At 38.8% G+C, this 22,901-nt stretch overlaps 1 protein-coding gene and 1 long non-coding RNA gene across 4 annotated transcripts in view; both read right to left on the reverse strand.

The window, feature by feature from the left end:
- Positions 1-1,730: 1,730 nt before the first annotated feature.
- The window catches only part of neto1l (neuropilin (NRP) and tolloid (TLL)-like 1, like), a 264,930-nt gene continuing 243,759 nt past the window's right edge, over positions 1,731-22,901 (reverse strand). The window contains exons 12-13 of one of the 3 annotated variants that reach the window (XM_061922057.1): positions 21,333-21,407; positions 1,731-1,873 (exon numbers count right to left, since the gene is read on the reverse strand). In XM_061922057.1, coding sequence (XP_061778041.1) covers positions 21,347-21,407 — 61 coding nt within the window. In that variant the 3' untranslated portion in view covers positions 1,731-1,873; positions 21,333-21,346. Of the gene's footprint in view, positions 1,874-17,384; positions 18,759-21,332; positions 21,408-22,901 lie in introns of those variants that run through there. The other 2 variants (XM_061922055.1, XM_061922056.1) reach the window with 2 other exon arrangements.
- Positions 4,863-8,434, reverse strand: LOC133569854 (uncharacterized). The gene is made up of 8 exons (XR_009809942.1): positions 7,806-8,434; positions 7,487-7,623; positions 7,246-7,339; positions 7,051-7,147; positions 6,596-6,855; positions 6,268-6,491; positions 6,022-6,149; positions 4,863-5,915 (listed from the first exon to the last, which is right to left on the reverse strand). It is a non-coding gene; the product is annotated as an uncharacterized LOC133569854 (long non-coding RNA).

The raw sequence follows: 22,901 nt of genomic DNA on the forward strand, positions 1-22,901 counted from the left end.
GAGAACGAAAGAAAAAAAAACAATTGCTGGAAAGCAACTGAGAGACTTACTGAAAAATAAAACAATATTGTAACCCTGAAACAGGTTCTCATGTCGGTGCTAGGTGGGCTGAAGAAGCCCCACACTAACCAATAATAAATAAATAACCTCTCACCATTGATGCAACTTCTTGAACATAAAAAAGCATGAGAATGTTTTATATTTTGAACGTTATTTTTAACACTGTGATTACAAGTGGAATTATTCATTACTTATCGTGTTAAGCATTGTCACCTCGGATGCAGTCATCAAAAGAGCCTCATCTGGCTCGCAAGCCATAGGTTTAAATGTTTTACATTTAAGTGCAGTCAGGAAGGAACATATGCATTATACAGTCTGATGGCTGTTGGTATGAAGGACCTCCTGTGTCGTTCCGTGTTACATTTAGGGAGTCTGAGCCTTCCACTGAACGTGCTCATTCTCTCTGCAAGGTCCGAGTGTAACCCATTTACCATATAATTATAATATATAATTATATCCCTCCGTCCATAGAAAATATTTTATTATTCATCCACTTTTTACCGCTCGTCCCTTTCGGGGTGGTGAGGTGTCGCTGGAGCCAATCTCAGCTGCATTCGGGCGGAAGGCGGGGTACACTCTGGACAAGTCACCACCTCAACGCAGTAATTTAATTATTTTGAAGTTAATTGATTAAAATACATACAGACATATAATATATGAAGTAATACACATTATTATAACATAATACATCTAAAATAAATAAAATACATGAATGTTGTCAAATGGCTTTAAAAAAACATACAAATATATCAAAGCATCCTTTAAAATTTTCGTATCCTGCCCTTGAAAAAGTTTGGCCACTCCCGCTGTAGATACTAACATACTGGCACTACTACTACTACCACTGTACTACTAGAAAAAAAAAAAAACAACTAACAACTGATTGTAAAAGTTTATCTAAAAATGTAAAATAGTATTTCGGCAAGTTTATACAACTGCCAAGTCACAATAAGGAGCCTTTGCAGTTATAAAGAGTAAAATTGTCAGTGACATATTATCCATTAGATTTGATAAAAAGTCCAGATACATGATTTTCCATTGAGAAAAGTTACACTTACAAAGGAAACAAATGACATACTTAAGAATAGTCTTTGAATATTAGAAATACAAATATATGATGTATCATATTGAAATTGTATCCATGTTTGAAATAAACTTCAACCAACCAACCAATATTAAGAACATGTTTACTTTGGATGTCAATGTGAACGATCCAAAACGTTTTTTTGAAACTTCCCATCAGGAGTTGTTTTTTTTTTTTTTTATCAAGATGCTGACTATACACAAAAGTCTACATTCCAGATGGACTTGATCGCCACAAAAACAGGAAACATTTGTTTATTTAATAAAAACATAATTTTCCGTTTCGGTATTTATCAAATAAATATGCTTTGAAGCACAATGCCATGACAAAATAAGTAATACTCAAACTTCCAGTAGGTTTTGTACTTAAATGATGACATTTGTACTGTAAAGATTAGACAAAGCACCCCTTGAGTAAAACACATGAAAATGCTTTTAAAAAACCTGATTCTGGTCGTTTTGTTGCCCATCATAAATACTTTTACATTAAAAGTATCCTCTGGTTTCAGTCATTTTCCGTTCCAAGTAATCCTTTAGTGAACACATTTGGTCAGGTGTGTGTTTCCAAGCAAACAACACACTTGATGCACAGCACAACACTTTTATTAGCAGCAACTCTACTTTCCTCATTTCTCTTAGTTCAGTGAAGATGCACCAAGGAGAGAGAGCTCTAAATGTTGTCAAATTGGCAAGATGCCGAGGAATGTTGCATCTCTTTGATGTACTGTATCTGCAGAGAAATAAAAACAATGTTATTTTTACTCTTTTCTTCCTGGGCCTTCCTTCAATATTGCTGTTTTTTTTTTTCATCTAAAGCCTACCCTGCTTATGATCAACTGGTCCACACTTATTGTTTTTTTTTTTTTTCACTGTTACAACTACCGTCATATAATTACTGGCAGAAGAACGACAGTTTAACTTTGGGTGCGCCGGAATGTTGGAGAGAGAAAAAGAAAGTGGAAGACCGAATAAGCGTGTGGGGGTGTGTGTTTCACAGCTAAGTAATTGAACAAACTTCAACCAGAGTTTAACAGCCCATTTCTATTTCTCGAGGGGAATCTCCTTACTCAACTGCAGAGAGTGCATGGCATTTAGGTTAGGCAAGGCATTTATTACAAGTCCATTTGTGAAAACCGATATCACTGTTTATTGGATCCAACTCTGATAAATATTATTCACAATAAAAAAAATAAAAGTTGGATTATAAAGGTATGTGTATAAATATATATATATATATATATATATATATATATATACACATACCTTTATAATCCAACTTTTATTATATTATATATATATATATACATATATATATATATATGTATATATATATATATATTTATACACATATTTATATATATATAAGGTGTGTGTGTATATATATATATATATATATATACATATATATATATCTGTATATGTGTATGTATATATGTGTATATGTATATATGTATATGGTGACACTTTAGTATGGGGAACATATTTTATGTAACAAAGACTTAATTTAGAGATATTTGGACACTAGGGGAACATATAAGGATTAGGGTTAGGGTTAATAATAAGCAATAACTCTGAGGTTATTGAGGGAGGACTCTTAATTGTTTACTGGTTGTAAAATAAGGCCATGCAGAATAAGGCAATACATACTTAATAATGACTAATTAAGCGCTAATATGTGACTAATTTGCACGTTAATAAGCAACTAATTAATGGTGAATCTGTTCCCCATATTCAAGTGTTACTATATATTTATATATATATACTCACACACACACACACACACACACACACACACACACACACACACACACACACACACACACACACACACACACACACACACACAGGTATGCACTACAGGTGGTGTGATAGATTCAAAAGAGGACTTTGGATTAAACTTATTTACTGGTTGATATTGCAGTGACAGACCTTTTTATCCTTAGCACACATCAAGTTTAAAATACCATCTTAAAGGCCTACTGAAATGAGATTTTCTTATTTAAACGGAGATAGCAGGTCCATTCTATGTGTCATACTTGATCATTTCGCGATATTGCCATATTTTTGCTGAAAGTATTTAGTAGAGAACATCCACGATAAAGTTCGCAACTTTTGGTCGCTAATAAAAAAGCCCTGCCTTTACCGGAAGTATGTGCGCGTGACATCACAAGTTGCAGGGCTCCACACATATTCACATTGTTTATAATGGGAGCCACCAGCAGTAACAGCAATTTGGACCGAGAAACCGACAATTTCCCCATTAATTTGAGCGAGGATGAAAGATTTGTGAATTAGGATATTGATAGTGAAGGACTAGAAAGAAAAAAAGCGACAGCTCCGTGCGGCGGCAGTGTGAGCGCTTCAGATGTAATTAGACACATTTACTAGGATAATTGTGGAAGATCCCTTATCTGCTTATTGTTTTAATAGTGTTTTAGTGAGATTGTAAAGATTGTGAAGACATACTCCGAGGTCGGATGGCTGCGGTGAACACGCAGTGTCTCAGAGAAGCCGAGGAGCCAAGCTCACAGCTGCCTTTTTTGACAGCTGCTGCAGGATGACGAATAATCCAATGAGGTCTCCGGTAAGATATATATCACAATTTTCCCATCCAAAAACATGCTGGTTGACGTAGAGAAAACATGTTCGCTTGACCGCTCTGCTTCACAACAAACAAAGAAACGCCGGCTGTGTCTCTGTGCTAAAGACAGCTGCAATCCACCGCTTTCCACCAACAACATTGTTCTTTATAGTCTCCATTATTAAATGAACAAATTGCAAAAGATTCAGCAACATAGATGTCCAGAATACTGTGTAATTATGCGATTAAAGCAGACAACTTTTAGCCGCTAGTAGTGCAGCTAATATTTCCTGACAGTCCGTGACGTCACGCGTATGCGTCATCCTTCCGCGACGTTTTCAACAAGAAACTCGCGGGAAATTTAAAATTGCAATTTAGTAAAATAAAAAGGCCGTATTGGGATGTGTTGCAATGTTATTATTTCATTAATTGATATATAAACTATCAGACTGCGTGGTCGGTAGTAGTGGGTTTCAGTAGGCCTTTAAAGCAAAACACGTACTCAGTGTTGCCAATCTTCTTGGCGACTTTTTTTTATAAACAGCATCCAGCGACAAACCGTGTAACTTTTCTTGGGGATATTGGAGACCTGTTGGTGTCCTGGAGCCTTTTTGTGTGTCTTGGAGACTCTGAGGTGAAAGCAAGCAGCAGCCACCGTCCTCAGAGAGCACTGACTGCTCAGAGTAACTGCTCTGCTCGTGCCAATAACTACATGCTCGCATGAATGCTGGCTACAGTAGGCCGACCATATTGTGAAATCCAAAAAGAGGACACATATATGCATGCCAAGGCGGGCAGCACGCCAAGGCTGGGACAAGGTGAAATATTTGCCAATGATACTTGAACTTGCTTTATAAATATTATATTTATTAAGGCAGGTCTAAATAAAGCATTTTTTCTAGGAACTTTCAAAACGGGTTCCCAGGGACCCCATCAAGTCATAAAAATTGCCTACTCAGCGGCCTAGTGGTTAGAGTGTCCGCCCTGAGATTGGTAGGTTGTGAGTTCAAACCCCGGCCGAGTCATACCAAAGACTATAAAAAAATGGGACCCATTACGTCCCTGCTTGGCACTCAGCATCAAGGGTTGGAACTGGGGGTTAAATCACCATAAATAATTCCCCTGCGCGGCACCGCTGCTGCTCACTGCTCCCCTCACCTCCCATGGGGTGATCAAGGGGATGGGTAAAATGGAGAGGACAAAAAGGTTGTCATAAATGTTACTTAATTCATTACAATAAACAATAAAAAAAAGAAAACACATTTGTGTACACACAGTAAATTCTATAGTGTAAAATAAACACTTAAAGAGTTAAATTTAACACTATTCAAACGTCTATTTGGTCCTAACCTGAACTGGTGCTAAATTTACTCTTTCCATAGTGTTAAATTTATAGAGTTAAATGAACACTAAATAGAGTCAACATTGTAACACTGTGGAGTGTTGTTCAACCTATTACTCTTGAGTAGTGTTGATAAATTAACTCTTCTGTGGTGATAATTGTACACCAAGTTAAATGTATTTGCTCATTAACACTGCTTTGGTGTTGAAATACAACTCTGATAAGGTTTGATAATACACTAATATGATGATTATTCACTCCCTTGCAGTGAAGAAAAACATGTTTAGTAAACAGTAAAAATATGCTAACTTTGCAGTGATTATAAAACCACACACTATTTCTGAAAAAAACCCAAAAAAATGGTGCACATTCTGCTTGATTTACTCTTGTGCAGTGTCAAATTAAGTCTCACCAACTTTGTCGTGTAAATAGCAAGTGAGTGCAAAACACATTAATAATACGTTTAGTAACCTTTATTTTTTGTCAGGCAGGATAATCAACTTTAGGGACAGAATACAGAAAGGGTGACCTTAGGTCTGCATAAAATGGCAATATGGGACAACATACAATGTGGAACACAATGTTCCATACGCCATGTGAACATCAAATGGTTTGGAGTAAGGCATGAATGTGTACATGTTGTGGAGCATGGTGTGGTATGATGTCGCAAACACAAAGTGTGCTTTAAACAGTTCATCAAAAGCACCAAGAGAGGAGTGTGACCTGCAAGGTATGACGTTCTTGTCGAGAATTATGAAGAACTGGTGGATTGTATTCTTCCTCAACCAGGAGATAGGGTTGAGTGATGGTAGTAATGGTGTCAAGATGTTCTTGGATGCTTGTTCCAATCTATGGAGAGAAGAACAAAATAATCGACATGGTTGTGGTTATATAATAGAAATGATTACATAAATTATTGTAAACTAAATATCCTTCATTAGAAAACAATACAAACATTCTTGAAGACCACAAGATGCTTCTCAGCCTGGGATGCAGAAACATTTCCTGGCCTCTTCCGACCTAGAGCAGTCGGTGGGATCAAGTGTAAGAGCAGCAAAATCCATGAGAGGTCACTGTCCCAACCTGAAACAGAACAAGTAAATCTTCTTGGTGAGGCCAAAAATTTTGGAATTTTGTTCTAATTATGGTTGTAAGTCCACATTTACAACATACTTCCTCATTTAAGTGAATGTATACTTACAAACATTTTACCAAAGTCAACGTTTACTTCAGCCCCATCCTCAGTCATTGGTACTTTAACTTTAACTCAGGAGGGTCAGCTGCCATCAGGAGTTCCTCAAGCTCAAAGACGGAGGGAATCTTTCTGCATTGTTGGATGATCTTCTTTTTGAATGTGGTTGGCCACTTCTCCAGAAACTTGCCTAATTAATCCTCTACAAACATTAGAACAAAATCCTGTTCAACCTGTAGTGGGAAGTTAGGTACCAATTTTAAAATTACACAGTAAACGACAGTTAAAATGTGCAATAGTTGTACAACATTAATACAGAAAATGTTGAGATAATTACCAAGTCTTTGATGTCTTTAAAATTAGGAAAATAAGATAGAATGTTGCTTGACTGCTGTTGGTCCAAGACCATGTTTTGCCGATGGGCAAATGTCAGCTTCATCTTTTTGATGACCATGTCCACACCAGCCCAATGTTTCAGCAGTGACATGGCTTCCTTGCAGTCATCTTCAGGAATGACAATCTCTGGGATGAATTGGGTAACTCGTCCAACAGTTGGTCCTCTCAACTTGTCTTCATCGAATGGTCCTTCCACCAAAGCTAAACAATATGGGGACATACGACTCATGACAATCACATACAGTTCGAAACACTTTGTCAGCTGAATGTGACCCAACTTTTATGAAAAAATATTTGGCTATTGGCTGAAAAGCATTGCAACAAATGCAACAAAACCAATAAGTGCTCATATGACTATTCTATTCAATACATTTTTCAAAAATAATATAAGATTACCTCCAAATGATCGCCTTTCTTTAGCACTGCATCTCTGAATAGTTTTAATTCTCCAGGCCAAATACCCAGTACCACTGTTGCTATCATAAAAATGTTCCTTTGAAAGAATTGCAAAAATAGGCACTATTAGTCACAACATACTTTGGCACAACTCAAAATAAAGACAATAACAACAATTAAGAGTGTGTAACTCACATAGCCATTTTTGGAAAATGGGTCTCTGGGGTTGGGGAACAAGTTCACAATTCCTTGTGCATACATTTCCTTCACCTGTCTTGACGGAGATGTTCTTAAAAAAAAAAATCATATTCAAGTTTATTCGTTATACACACGTTTTATAAGATGTAGTGAAATGTTTATTATTTACTCTATTTTTAAATTACTCTGAAACCTAAATAAGAACACATGTGCCAATCAAAACCAATAAACAACTTACCCATTCTTCTCCGTCATCTCAGCTGCCAGTATATTCACCAATTTTCTTCTGCTCTGTTCTGTCAAGGACTTAGTTCGGTTGTATTAATTTATTTATCATTCTCCACCCTATTTCTTGGTAAGAATGGATTTCACCAGCTGAAATAAAAATATCAAACAAAAATATAAAACAATTTAAGAAATCTATATTTAGTACAATACAATGTTAAAATCTGGACATAACTTAAACATAGCCCTCATACGATGCAATTTAAGATCATTGTTCGAACCATTTTAAACCTTGTTCAATAGAAAGCATTAGTGCCTGTATGAAGTCTTACTTGCATAGCTTCAGAGTCCAGCCTCTGACGCTTTCTGGTAGGAGTGTCTTCAAGGATGATTGTGTCTGAGTCCAATGAACAAACGGATGATTGGGACTTTGGTGAGGTTAGTATGGAGACAGATTCTAACCACCATCGCAAAAAGGAGAAAGAAGACATGTTGGACACAATTTGCTCATAATCTAATGGAGAATATCGGTTTGGTTTGAAAACAAAAGCTACTTAGCTTGATTATGAAAAAAGATTGACCTCTTCTCACTATTGGAATAAAAATGTTAATATAGCTTACAAATTTAAAGCGGTAACAAACCTGCTTTGTATTTGATGGTTAGTATCCCAGTGGATGGATCCTTCACAATTTCCTCAAAAACATCATCATCTATTTCAGTCCCTGAACTGTCAACAACTTTGACACCTTCTGTTACAGCTGGGACACCGAATTTGGCAAATGCTAGGGAACAGAAAAAAAGAAGAAACCAACAGGTCATTTGATATATTTTTAAAATGAGTTTCAAATCAGTTATTTTGAAGCGAAACATACAGCCAAAGTTGAAAGGCCCAGTCAAAACAAATACTGTATACACAAATATAAAAAACATGATCATTAGAAAAACCTAATGACTTGGTACTCCTAAATATAATTTCCAATAGAGCTACCAAAATAATGGGCCAATAAATGTGAAATTGCACACTCAATTCAAAAAACACATGAAATTAAACATGATTTGTGATACCTGTAATCTTATCTGCATATCTTCACGCTGGTAATCTAACAGGTGATGGTTTAGTAACCTCACCATTAACAATGTAGAAGCAAAAATATTTACACACACACCTCATGATTTTGTGCTCTGGCCACCCACGCTCAATAGTGCCTAAACCAGGGTTACTCACTATTTTTTTCGCCACATCTCCTGAGCATAATTATGTACATTTTACATATTAAATATTCTTTTCACATAATGTTTGAAATTGTCCCACATCTTAAGCAAAAACGAAGTCTGAGGTGGCTAGCATTTAAGCTAGCATTCACTGGGTGACATTAGCCCTTTTAGAATACCATATTTTTCAGATACAAAACCGTACACAAATAACTTCATTACATATTGAGCAACAATATAAAGTAAATTCTGACATGATGCTACAAATGACAAATAACTGATTTAGTAAGAGAGGAGAAGCAACTTACCAGAGTCCTTAAACATTCAGAAAATGGCTTCCAGAACATTCTTCAGGGTGTGGACACGAGGAGGGGCTGGAGGGTGAGGCTAATCAGTGCACCTTTAACACTGTCTCGTTCAACGATGGAAATCAACACCAACACTGGGGGGCGTTTTACTCCAGCTGTTGTTGTAATAACTCTGATAAATATAATGCATGTCAACACTGCATATTTAACACTGGGGATTTTACTGTGCATATGTAAATGTTTCAGTTCTAAACATTCATTCACCTTCCTCTTTCCTTCATGGATCTAAACTTTACTGCTGATGGTAGTTTTTTCTGTTTTCATTTAATAAGTGGTAGGTGTATTTATTTCAGTATAAAAGTGTAAAAAGTGTTTTGCTTGAGTCATGAAATGATGATAATGGTGTGACAGGGCATACATACCTTTTATATTTAGCGCTTAGATCTTTGGAGTCTACATCAACTTCAGATTTATTCCTCATTTCAAAATGTTTTAATTTTTTCTATGTTGTTTTGTTTGTTTGTTTGATTTCCGCCCTTTTTTGTCAAACAAAACTATGTTTTAATGGCAAACACACAAAATATGAAAAATCTTCCACCAAAAATATTTTACGAAGTGGAATATTTGATGTGAAGTATTGGGAAACTTGGATAGGTCAATCATTCATGATAACATTGATTTTGATTCAATATTATGTTTTGAGCAATGACAGTATGAAAGAAAAAAACAGCTTTGTTTTATTAGAACAACATTGCAATTTTTTCTAAATTACATTTCACCTTTAAGCTTTTTTTATTTCACTTTTGTTATGTTTTTGTTTATTTTAATAGTATTTTTAGAATGGGCCGTGGGCTTTTAAAACATTAGCTGTGCGCCGCAAATGGCCTCTAGGGCACACTTTTGACACCCTTGCTATGGATAAAAAAGAAATTAATCTGATAAATCTATGGATAAAAAGCAAAGCCTGGCGACACATCCATCCATCCATCTTCTTCCGCTTATCCGAGGTCGGGTCGCGGGGGCAGCAGCCTAAGCAGGGAAGCACAGACTTCCCTCTCCCCAGCCACTTCGTCTAGCTCTTCCCGGGGGATCCCGAGGCGTTCCCAGGCCAGCCGGGAGACATAGTCTTCACAATGTGTCCTGGGTCTTCCCCGTGGCCTCCTACCGGTTGGACCCTAGGGAGGCGTTCGGGTGGCATCCTGACCAGATGCCCGAACCACCTCATCTGGCTCCTCTCGATGTGGAGGAGCAGCGGCTTTACTTTGAGTTCCTCCCGGATGGCAGAGCTTCTCACCCTATCTCTAAGGGAGAGCCCCGCCACACGGCGGAGGAAACTCATTTCGGCCGCTTGTACCCGTGAACTTATCCTTTCGGTCATGACCCAACGCTCATGACCATAGGTGAGGATGGGAACGTAGATCGACCGGTAAATTGAGAGCTTTGCCTTCCGGCTCAGCTCCTTCCTCACCACAACGGATCGGTACAACGTCCGCATTACTGAATACGCCGCACCGATCCGCCTGTAGATCCCACGATCCACTCTTCCCTCACTCGTGAACAAGACTCCTAGGTACTTGAACTCCTCCACTTGGGGCAGGGTCTCCTCCCCAACCCGGAGATGGCAATCCACCCTTTTCCGGGCGAGAACCATGGACTCGGACTTGGAGGTGCTGATTCTCATTCCGGTCGCTTCACACTCGGCTGCAAACCGATCCAGTGAGAGCTGAAGATCCCGGTCAGATGAAGCCATCAGGACCACATCATCTGCAAAAAGCAGAGACCTAATCCTGCGGTCACCAAACCGGAACCCCTCAACGCCTTGACCGCGCCTAGAAATTCTGTCCATAAAAGTTATGAACAGAATCGGTGACAAAGGACAGCCTTGGCGGAGTCCAACCCTCACTGGAAATGTGTTCGACTTACTGCCGGCAATGCGGACCAAGCTCTGGCACTGATCGTACAGGGAGCGGACCGCCACAATAAAACAGTCCGATACCCCATACTCTCTGAGCACTCCCCACAGGACTTCCCGAGGGACACGGTCGAATGGCTTCTCCAAGTCCACAAAGCACATATAGACTGGTTGGGCAAACTCCCATGCACCCTCAAGAACCCTGCCGAGAGTATAGAGCTGGTCCACAGTTCCACGACCAGGACGAAAACCACACTGTTCCTCCTGAATCCGAGGTTTGACTATCCGGCGTAGCCTCCTCTCCAGTACACCTGAATAAACCTTACCGGGAAGGCTGAGGAGTGTGATCCCACGATAGTTGGAACACACCCTCCGGTCCCCCTTCTTAAAGAGAGGAACCACCACCTTGGTCTGCCAATCCAGAGGTACCGCCCCCGATGTCCACGCGATGCTGCAGAGTCTTGTCAACCAAGACAGCCCCACAGCATCCAGAGCCTTAAGGAACTCCGGGCGGATCTTGCCAACCCCCGGGGCCTTGCCACCGAGGAGCTTTTTAACTATCTCAGCGACCTCAGCCCCAGAAATAGGAGAGTCCACCACATATTCTCCAGGCACTGCTTCCTCATAGGAAGACGTGTTGGTGGGATTGAGGAGGTCTTCGAAGCATTCCTTCCACCTATCCACAACATCCGCAGTTGAGGTCAGCAGAACACCATCTGCACCATACACGGTGTTGATAGTGCACTGCTTCCCCTTCCTGAGGCGGCAGACGTTGGTCCAGAATCGCTTCGAAGCCGTCCGGAAGTCGTTTTCCATGGCTTCCCCGAACTCCTCCCATGTCCGAGTTTTTGCCTCAGCGACCGCTGAAGCCGCACAGCGCTTGGCCTGTCGGTACCTGTCCACTGCCTCCGGAGTCCTATGAGCCAAAAGGACCCGATAGGACTCCTTCTTCAGCTTGACGGCATCCCTCACCGCTGGTGTCCACCAAAGGGTTTTAGGATTGCCGCTCCGACAGGCACCAACTATCTTGCGGCCACAGCTCCGATCAGCCGCCTCGACAATAGAGGTGCGGAACATGGTCCACTCGGACTCAATGTCCAGCACCTCCCTCGTGACATGTTCGAAGTTCTTCCGGAGTTGGGAATTGAAACTTTCTCTGACAGGAGACTCTGCCAGACGTTCCCAGCAGACCCTCACAATGCGTTTGGGCCTGCCAGGTCGGTCCGGTATCCTCCCCCACCATCGCAGCCAACTCACCACCCGAGTGTCCAAAACATAAGGCCGCAAATCCGATGACACAACTACAAAGTCGATCATGGAACTGCGGCCTAGGGTGTCCCGGTGCCAAGTGCACATATGGACACCCTTATGTTTGAACATGGTGTTTGTAATGGACAAATTGTGACGAGCACAAAAGTCCAATAACAAAACACCACTCGGGTTCAGATCCGGGCGGCCATTCTTCCCAATCACGCCTCTCCAGGTTTCACTGTCGTTGCCAACATGAGCGTTGAAATCCCCCAGTAGGACAAAGGAATCACCCGGGGGAGCACTTTCCAGTACTCCCTCGAGTGTACCCAAAAAGGGTGGGTACTCTGAACTGCTGTTTGGTGCGTAAGCACAAACAACAGTCAGGACCCGTCCCCCCCACCCGAAGGCGGAGGGAGGCTACCCTTTCGTCCACTGGGTTGAACTCCAACGTGCAGGCTTTAAGCCGGGGGGCAACCAGAATTGTTGGCAACGCCAGAGTGGAATAGGGTCCAGTCCCTCTCGAGAGAAGTGGTTCAAGAGCCCTTGCTGTGCGTCGAAGTGAGTCCGACTATATCCAGCCGGAACTTCTCCACTTCGCGCACTAGCTCAGGCTCTTTCCCCCCCAGTGAGGTGACGTTCCACGTCCCAAGAGCTAGCATCTGTAGCCGAGGATCGGACCGCCAAGTGCCCTGCCTTCGGCTGCCGCCCAGCTCACATTGCACCCGACCTCTATGGCCCCTGCTATGGGTGGTGAGCCCATTGGAGGGGTGACCCACGTTGCCTCTTCGGCGCTCGCCATCGTGCCCCACCTCCGGGCCTGGCTCCAGAGGGGGGCCCCGGTGACCCGTGTCCGGGCGAGGGAAATCTGGGTCCATGTTTTGTTTTATTAGAACAACATTGCAATTTTTTCTAAATTACATTTCACCTTTAAGCTTTTTCTATTTCACTTTTGTTATGTTTTTGTTTATTTTAATAGTATTTTTAGAATGGGCCGTGGGCTTTTAAAACATTAGCTGTGCGCCGCAAATGGCCTCCAGGGCACACTTTTGACACCCCTGCTATAGATAAAAAAAAAATTAATCTGATAAATCTATGGATAAAAAGCAGAGCCTGGTGACACATGCGCATTTATAATAATGCACAGTCAGCATCTCTGCTTCAGTAAACAATGACGGTGACGACGTCACTGTCAGCGATGCTAACTTGTCCAAGAGACTGCTTTTGAACACTCCTCGCATATTAACGCTTCAAAAGGCAAACAGTCGCCCCGTTTTTCACCTGCAAAGTATGTTTTTGGGTTGGAAGAGCTTGAAGCTAACAGCTAGCCTGTCTCCATCCTGGAACGATGTGGATCCAGCGGGAGATAAAAGAGAAGTTTCCATGGACTCACAAAGACTAAAATAACTCATTTATTGGAGTTAAAAATGTTGAATTTACACTCACCTTAGTGTTTACCATGAAGTCTATATTTTGAAAGCCCCTTGCGGTAAACTTGTCCGAGTGCAAACTGTGGCCGTATTTGTCATCAATAAAACTTTTGGCGAATCAAAATAAAAACGCAATAAACGGGGACGGAAATGTGACCCGGCAAATATAAACAAAACAAAAATAAAAAAAGAAAACAAGCAAACCGGGTGTCTTGTCTGTCACTCTCTCTGTCTCTGCCCCTCCCTCACGCATGCTGCTGCGTGTGCACAACTTCACAATTTTTTTTTTGTTTCAACTCCTTCTTAACCCTGAACGTACATTGAAAATACACGCAACCCTAACTCAAAATGCCGGACATTTGAGGCATTTAAGAAACTCCGCCCAGACAGCCCCGCAAAATAGGACATGTCTGGGGAAAAGAGGGCGTATGGTCAGTCCAGGCTACAGCCACAACAAGCAGAGGAGAACGACATGCTGGCAAAGTTTACTGATTGGAAAGTAGCAAAGTTAAGTTCAAACTATGCCTTTGCTAATTGGACAGCAACCACATGCAGGAGATCTAATATCTGTGAAGACCAAGTCCTGCAAGAAGACGTAATTCATATCACCACAGATGTTGTGTTGTACAACCTTGGAGAGGCTCAATTACAGCAAGGATGAACCAACTCTACTCCATTGACAAGAGCATCAACTTGCAACTACAGACTGAATTTGAATGTATTTTGCTTCCTAGAGAAATTTAAACATCTATAAGTAAACACAACAATCTGGGGTTGCATTGTACCAAAAAAGAGATTAGCATTGTCATCTGAAAATGGTAAACTAGCTTGTTTGTTTCAACAACTGTTTAAACTAAAGAGTAATTGGTACACTATGTTAAGTTAAGTTGTTGAACTAAAGAGTAATTGGTACGCTATGCTAAGTTGTTTATAAGTGTGTTTACTACATTATCACCTGGTTTGCAGTGTTGGGACTAACGCGTTACTGTAACGCCGTTATTTTCGACGGTAACTAGTAGTCTAGCATAAGTCTGGGCGATATTGGCTTTTATTAATATCGCAATATTTTTATGCCATATTGCGATATACGATATATATTACGATATTTTGCCTCAGCCTTGAATGAACACTTGATGCATATAATCACAGCAGTATGATGATTCTGTGTCTACATTAAAACATTCTTTTTCATACTGCATTAATATATGCTACTTTTAAACTTTCATGCAGAGAGGGAAATCACAACTAAGTCAATTGACCAAAACTGTATTTATTAAATGCTCTTCATTCTCTCACGGGTGACTTTTTGAGTGAAAGAACAAATTAATAGTGTTGCTACCTTTTTGTAGTAACACTTCTGCTGCATACTTTGCATATTGCTGTTGTCTGCTGAATATCTTCCCGGTTGTAAGCCAAACCACCAGATGATGGATCCCCTGCTCTTTATTTTGGGCATTTATTGTTCTTCCTCCATTTGTGATCAGTTTCGGACCTTCTGTCTCTTGTAAAGTCACAAGCTCCGCTCCGCTTTGCTTGTACGACCTGCCTCAGCTAACGTTAGCCATGCTGCTACCTCTTTGGTCGGTGAGGGCGTATGACGCTAGACGCGCAACAGTATGTGACGTATGTAAGAAGGCGGGCTTGTTTTACGTCTCTGTGAGAAGGAGAGACGAGAAAGAGTGAGAAACGCCTGTTGTGTAAAGGCCGCAGCTAAAAGCAACTCGACCTGCCTCAGCTAACTTTAGTCATGCTAACGTTAGCTCTTGGCGAGAGCGTATTTCGCTAGACGCGCAACAGTATGTGATGTATGTAAGAAGGCAGGCTTGTTTTTTTGTGAGAACATATAATCGAATATTACGATATGGTCATTTTCTATATCGCACGAAGACAAACCTGCGATATATCGTTTATATCGTTTTTTCGCCCAGCCCTAGTCTAACGCGTTATTTATCATTCAGTTACTCAGTATATATATATATATATATATATATATATATATATATATATATATATATATATATATATATATATATATATATATATATATGTATGTATGTATGTATGTAGGGCTGTCAAAGTAAATGTGTTAACACATGTGATTGATAAAAATAAATGATTGCGTTATCAAAAATGAATGAAGATGAATTACTTCTGGAAGACGCCTGCATTTGTTACAAGTTCTGTGATTGTGAGGAGGGATAGCCTATTTCGCTTCAAAACAGGACTTTGGATAACACTGTATATATATCAGGGTTTCCCGCAGCGCTTTGTTGTTAAGACGGCCGCCTTAACAACAAAGGGCCACCGCCTAAACTAAAGTCTTAAGAAGCTGCGCCGCTTAGTTCTGCGTCTGCCTCTGTCAGTACGTCTCTGCAGCACCCAGCATTGTCCTACCCACAGAACCATCTGATTGGTTACACGCAGAGCGGTAACAGCCAATCAGCAGTGTGTATTCAGAGCATGTAACAGTGCTCAGGGAGGCAGAGAGGAGAGACGGTGGGATGAGCAGAAAGGTGTTTGGCAGGTGAGCATAAGGCAGCCGACTCTCCACAAATTATAATAAACACTTAAGTCAACTACTAGTAACATCCCTATGAGCCCGTTGATGTTCTAGAAACATCAACGGCAGCTCAACTCGCTCGCAGTCCTCGAGGTGAAGGCTAATTAGCTTTTAGCGTAACGTTAGCGGTGTGTTATGGACAGTAAAGCCCTGTCTGTCTGAGAGAAAGACAAACATTTAGTCAACAACTAAGTTATTTCACTTTACCTTTTTCTGTGTTGATTTAGCTGTGTTGAAGCAGCAAAAAATTACATTATGTTAAATGAAGATTTTCTGTCTCCGACAGTTGATATAATAATCTAACTGCCTTATAAAGCCTACATGAACTCCATGGTGTTCAGGGATGAATAGTCTCTCCAATTGCTATTGTACTATTTTTTTCAGCTATGGTTACAGTAATCATTAGTAATATAGCAGCCTAGTTTTGAATGGCAGGGTCCCTGTTATCACATGTTGATAAAAATATAACATTTACATACTTAAAAAATCCACTACAAGCTTCCCAAATGCTGTAATAAATTAATCATGAGTTGAACATATGTCAGCATCTGGCCCCACTTTTCACTCTTTTTTTTCAAATGCTTATTGCAAACGCTTACTTGCAGTAAGTCATTAATTTGACTTTGTGAGTCATTATCTCAGTATATTAGGTAAATAGGACTGTTTTTTTTTTTTACTTTACAGAAACATTATCGAGATATATATCATATATCGCCATTCAGCTAATGGAGTGGAAATCACAACCAAAAGTTGTAGGCTTCTTCATGCGACGAAGCTGGCCTACGTCCCCACCGTCTGTAGTCTATTGCCTCCCCAGGCTGTGGTGGTAGCGATGAGATGGAGACGTGATGGCGACAGGCCAAATTACACAAATCCTTACACACACCCCCTTCCCCGGTCCCCTCCCCCTGGAGAGTCACCACCTTAGCTCACAAATCTTATTGGGAAAACACTGTATATGTAAGTATGTATACATGTTTATATGATCTGTGTCCTTATTTTTTATTTTTTCTTCTTTGTCATGAAAAAGGGAGTTTTTTGTGGTTGGTGCACTATTTGTAAGTGTATATTGCGTTTTTTATGTTGATTTAATAAAAATAAAAATAAAAAAAAAAAAAAAAAAATATATATATATATATATATATATTTTTTTTTTAAATAAAAAACTCTTCTGCGGCCTGGTGGTTGGGGACCACTGCTGTACATGACATGACACTTTTACCACAAACACTTCAACAACAACAAGAAAAAAGGTGCTTTATTGTTATTTAATATTAATATTGTTACAAATCATCGATAAAACCAGCCCTGAAGGATCGTTTGAATAACTTTTAAAAGACATTGTTGTTTTTTTTGCCGGAGTATAAAAGTCTGGTTTGATACAAAGACAATGTTAAACTCTGGTGATTATTTGGACACAAACGTATAAGAAAAAAATTTAAAACAAAGAAAGTCGGTGTTAACAAATACTTTTTTTCAACTAACAACATGCAATGAATCATTTGTAAAATCAGTGGATGTATTATTAGTACATGGGGGCCTCTGATAGTGTCATATTGAAAAGGATGTTAATTCAAACAAGCATGCACCAGCTTGGCCTTGAATTGTTAATAAATAATAATTGTTAGTATTATTCCAATTGTTAAGATAACATAAAAATATACATATTTGTTCATCCATTCGGATATATTCATGCTTTATTTGTGAACTGTTGCATCAAATCAGCATAAGAGGTCCTATCCTATCCTGCTCATTTTTAAGGGGTTTTCAAATTATCATATTTTCAATGGGGCACTTTGGTTACTTTATTTTAAATACAATACTCAATCAACTCTGTTTAGTGTAATAACCTCCAGCAAGGATAAGCTAAAAACATGCCAACCTCTTGATTTAGAAGATATTATTAGTATGTATGAAAAGTTGCATGAGTAGGATAGGGCCCCTTTAAAGGAACAGCACCCTAAATTAAGAAGGTCCATTTTCATGGGGACAAGAACAAAAGTGTGGGATGATTTCCTTCAAAGTGTTTTCTTCTTAAGTCCTTTTGTGTTTATCTTTGCACATGATCATATGGTTTTAAATTGGGTTTCATCAAAGCGTCCTTGGGCCTCTCAGCGTCATCCTGGTGCACATCCCTCATCCACTTTGTCACGTGTCAGGGAGGCCCCGCTCCCAGTCATCCGGGACTGCGCTACACTCTCAAGACCTCTACATGATGGAGACAATGCGACACAATGTAGAACATAAGCACACACACACACACACACACACACACATACAAATACACGTTCAAACACACACACACATTGGACATCGTGTTCATGCTACCAATTAAAGTGGCAAACCAGTGCTATACTTTATTTCACGCGCAGCCTAATCAAATGTAATACAAAAATTCTGCCTTCATTAAGCAACAAAATATTAAAGACATCTCTCAGGTGTATGGTAAACGTTAGTAATGTACCGACCTAGAATACATCTATCAAGTTTGAAAAACGCAAGCCGTCTTATATTCAGTGTCTTCTATTTGAGACGCAAACCAACAGGAGGTGACAAACAGTTTCCCTGCAGAGCTTTTCTTCTTGTCACTCAAACACACCAGACAGCAGGCACCCTGCAGGGTCAAATTGGACAAAATGATTGAATAAATACATCTTGAATTACTCAAATGTGTCATTAATAAAGTACATGTGTGTTAATAAATGTGCCATTATTTTTTATTTAATGTAAAAATACATGCAATATTTTAATAATTTAATTATTTATAACAATATTTATTTAATTATTGAATAATTTAATTAACTACCAAATTTATAATTTCAGGTTTTAATCAATTACTTCATCATTTAAATCATATCTTAATTTGATTAATTATTTCAAATGAATCATTTAGTGATTTATTTGAGAGTTGCATAACTTTTTTCATGATTTAAATAATTATTTCACAATGTATTTAATTATTTCATGGTTGAATTAATTATTTTATGATCGCATTAATAATTTCAAATGTTAATTAATCATTTTATGGTTTAATTATTTATCTAATGATACAATTTATTGTTTGCAATTACAGTCATTTTATTATTTCATTATTTCATAATTTAAACAATTATTTCACAATGTAATGAATAATTTCTGTCATGATCCATGATTCTGTGTTTATTTCCTGTTTTGCGCTCTTATTTTTCTTCAACTTCCTGCTCTGATTCCACTACTCTGCTTCCGATTGGCAATCTGGGCACGCCTTTTCCAGACAGGGCTGAATTATTACTTTGCTTACTACTCATGGTCAATGGTTGCTTTTGCTTTGTTCCTAACTTTCACAGCTTTCCCTGTGCTTCTTGTGCACTTCCCTGCTGTACAACTGGTTTGTGGACAAATAGAGTTTTACCTGCATTCTGTCTCCAGTGTCCGCATCTCTGGGTCACAATTGCCACAGAGATGTACAAAAGTGACAATTTCATGACTAACATAGCACGCTTTAATTGTTTTTTTAATTAATGAATTAACCTGCACTTCATGAATTTAATTCATCTGTCAAACTCACCGATCAAAGTTACTGTTGTTCACAATTCTTCATTTATTTTAAATTGCCTTTCAAATGTCTATTCCTGGGGTTGGGTTTTATCAAATAAATTTCCCCCAAAAATGCGACTTATACTCCAGTGCGACTTATATATGTTTTTTTCCTTCTTATCATGCATTTTCGGCAGGTGCGACTTATACTCCGGAGAGACATATACTCCGAAAAATACGGTATGTGGAAGCAAGAACTGCTGTTCCAGAGCATGTTGCGGTAATAGTACAATTCACTGAAATTGTTGTAGTTATTTCCGCACTTTCAGATGAAGATATCGACCAATATGACTTGTCCAAGGTGTACACTGCCTTCCGCCTGAGTGTAGCTGGGATAAGCCCAGCCCCCCACCACCCGGAGAGGGACATACAGTAGAAAATGGAGACAAGTAGAGTCGGTGTTAGGACACACCCACTGACTTTGACGACTGAGTTTGACGGATAAAATGAATTAATGAGGTTCTGACACACAGGTTCATGAACTAATTAATTACATCATAAAATAATGACATTATTAAAAAATATTTAAACATTGAATTAATTAAATAGTTAATTATAATATGTTTATTTTATAATAAATTAGTGACACTACCATATGATATCACATTTAATTTAATTTAAATAATTAATGACACATTTCAGTAATTATTTAAATATTTGTTTATAATTTCATTCTGTCCCATTTGACCCCCCACAGATACAAAGTGAATTTTAAGATAATCCTGATCAATAACCCTTCTATATTTAAAACATCCCCCCACCCAAAACCATATTGGGGCTGTATTATATTCGGGTTAAGCCGAGCTTTACTATCTTTCTTAAGGCAGTTTTTTGTATTGGCTCTCATTGGATTAGATTGTGCAGGTGTGCCTAATGAAGTGTCCAGGGAGTGTATCAAATGCTTATTGTGCACTTGGAGCATATATACATGCACAAAACACATGATAATACAACCAAACACATGCAAAAAAAACTACACCAGCATTGTATTTTGTGGGTTCTTCCGAGGATGTTGTAGTCGTAATGATTTGTGCAGTCCTTTGAGACATTTGTGATTTGGGGCTATATAAATAAACATTGATTGATTGATTGATTGATGTGTATAGAAAAAAAATACATTTGGAGTTAAAGTGTCTTTTTGTCCCAGATTATAAGAATACACTGTAACTCAACATATGGTATGCAATATTCTGGAATTAGCTGTACAGTATGTACAGCACCAGTCAAATGTTTAAAAACGCCATTCATTTAAAGTGTGTCAATACTTTTGAAAAGTACTTTATATTATGTAGTAGTAGTAATGCCGATGATGCTATGGTACATAATCACAAATACTGTATGTCTGGTATATTTCCAGACATTTAACACAAAGTTTGAAAAAAAAAAAAAAAATCACATGCTGATCCAAGAGTCTGCAGTCCCTTAAAAACAAAATCACATGCGGAAAATTTGAGCTGACAAAAAGGCCAATATGGCTGCAAGCAAGAGACTCATCCAAGTGAAAGTAAATACAAACCACAGAAGACAAAACAATAACATCCATAAAAGCAAAGTGTGCAAAAAAAAAACAACATATAAAGATACAGTCCATATTTGGATGAAGGGGGCTTACCTTGAGATTGTCTCTTAGACCCTAGTTGTGTTGTACTCTGATTCATGTTTGCTCAAAGAGCCAATGAGGCAGAACCTGAAATGTCACGCCTCCGTACTTTAATATTCATACTTTAATACAATGCATCATGTGCAAACTTCTGTCCAATATTAACCAGTGGAAAGCCGTGATATAAGCGTATCAGAAAATAAATCACATTTTTGTTAACGTCAAACATATCTAAAGAGTAGTTATTGTTTTTATTTTTAAATGCAGCTGCTTCCGCTATGTTACTTAGTTGTCATGTTTAGGACACTTTATGGACAAAAGTATTGGGATGCAACCATTAATTCATTAAAGAACATGTGCAAAAAACTGATCTGAAAACTATTAGTATATTTTTTAACCACAATATGTAATTACATTTTTATTGTTTTAAATCAGAGATGTATTATCGAATCCTTAGGGTACAAAGGCTGACTATTTGAGTAATTTTGTGCTGTATTTGTGGCCATAAATTTTTCTTGTGTTACTTCATATTTACATGATTTTTCCTAAAAATTATTTTTTTCCTGCTAAATTTTTACATTTCAATTTACAGGTGTACCATACAATGGCCATCATTAGACATGATTCCAAAGCCAAACCAAACTGAATAAGTCCTTCATTTTTTTAAAGGCTTAAAAACATATATGTATATTTTTTTTACTTTCTTTGTTCAAATCTCTCAATCAACTTCAGCCTAAACCAACATACAAACATCTAATGTTTTTTTTAACCATTTGAAGGCCAGTTTTTACTTAGCAGACATTTGCGTAACATGAGTTAGTTGTATTTATATTTACGAAGAGGAGAGTCTGGGCTTCCCTGCTTAGGCTGTTGCCCCCGTGACCCGACCTCGGATAAGCAGAAGAAGATGGATGGATGGATTTATTTTTCTACCGTGTTTTTCGTTATAAGCCTCTACTTTCCCCCCCACGCTTTAAACTTATAAAATGGCACGGCGAATGTATGGCTTTTTCTTTGCTAACGATTATAATGTTTTGTATTCAACAAACACTTTTGTTTTCGAGACACAGCAGCAAGCGACCCTGAACACAGGTGGTCTTTTGGACGAGTTCGCTCACTGCAGGTTGAAAATGTACTTCCTGTTTTGTGCCTTCAACCGGATGTATAATTTGTCCATCACACTTTTGCTCGAAAGGATTCTTCATTTATTACTCCAAGCAGCATTAATACATTTTACAGTATAACTAAAACAATTCATACCAATTAAACTGTCCCATGCATGATGTTTGTAGGAGCGTTCTCATGCAGACTTGTATGCGCTATCATAATTTAACCAAGCTATTATCGTGAGCATTAGCAAATATGCTAGCACGTTTACAAGTGTCTGTGTTAGTATTATTAAACTTACAATGGCATTCGTTTTGTATTGTTTCAGTTTTGTAAACTCACTAAAACGTCACCGTGGAGTTATTGAGTCTGTTTTGCTGACTGGAGAGCTAGCTTTCACAGCTCGTGGGTCCATGACGATGACTTGTGTTTTGTTCAATCAGCCGTTTTATTGCCGTGTGACAGGCACCATTT

This window comes from Nerophis ophidion, linkage group LG15 (assembly GCF_033978795.1).
Source record: "Nerophis ophidion isolate RoL-2023_Sa linkage group LG15, RoL_Noph_v1.0, whole genome shotgun sequence".
In the NCBI taxonomy this organism is placed as follows: Eukaryota; Metazoa; Chordata; class Actinopteri; order Syngnathiformes; family Syngnathidae; genus Nerophis; species Nerophis ophidion.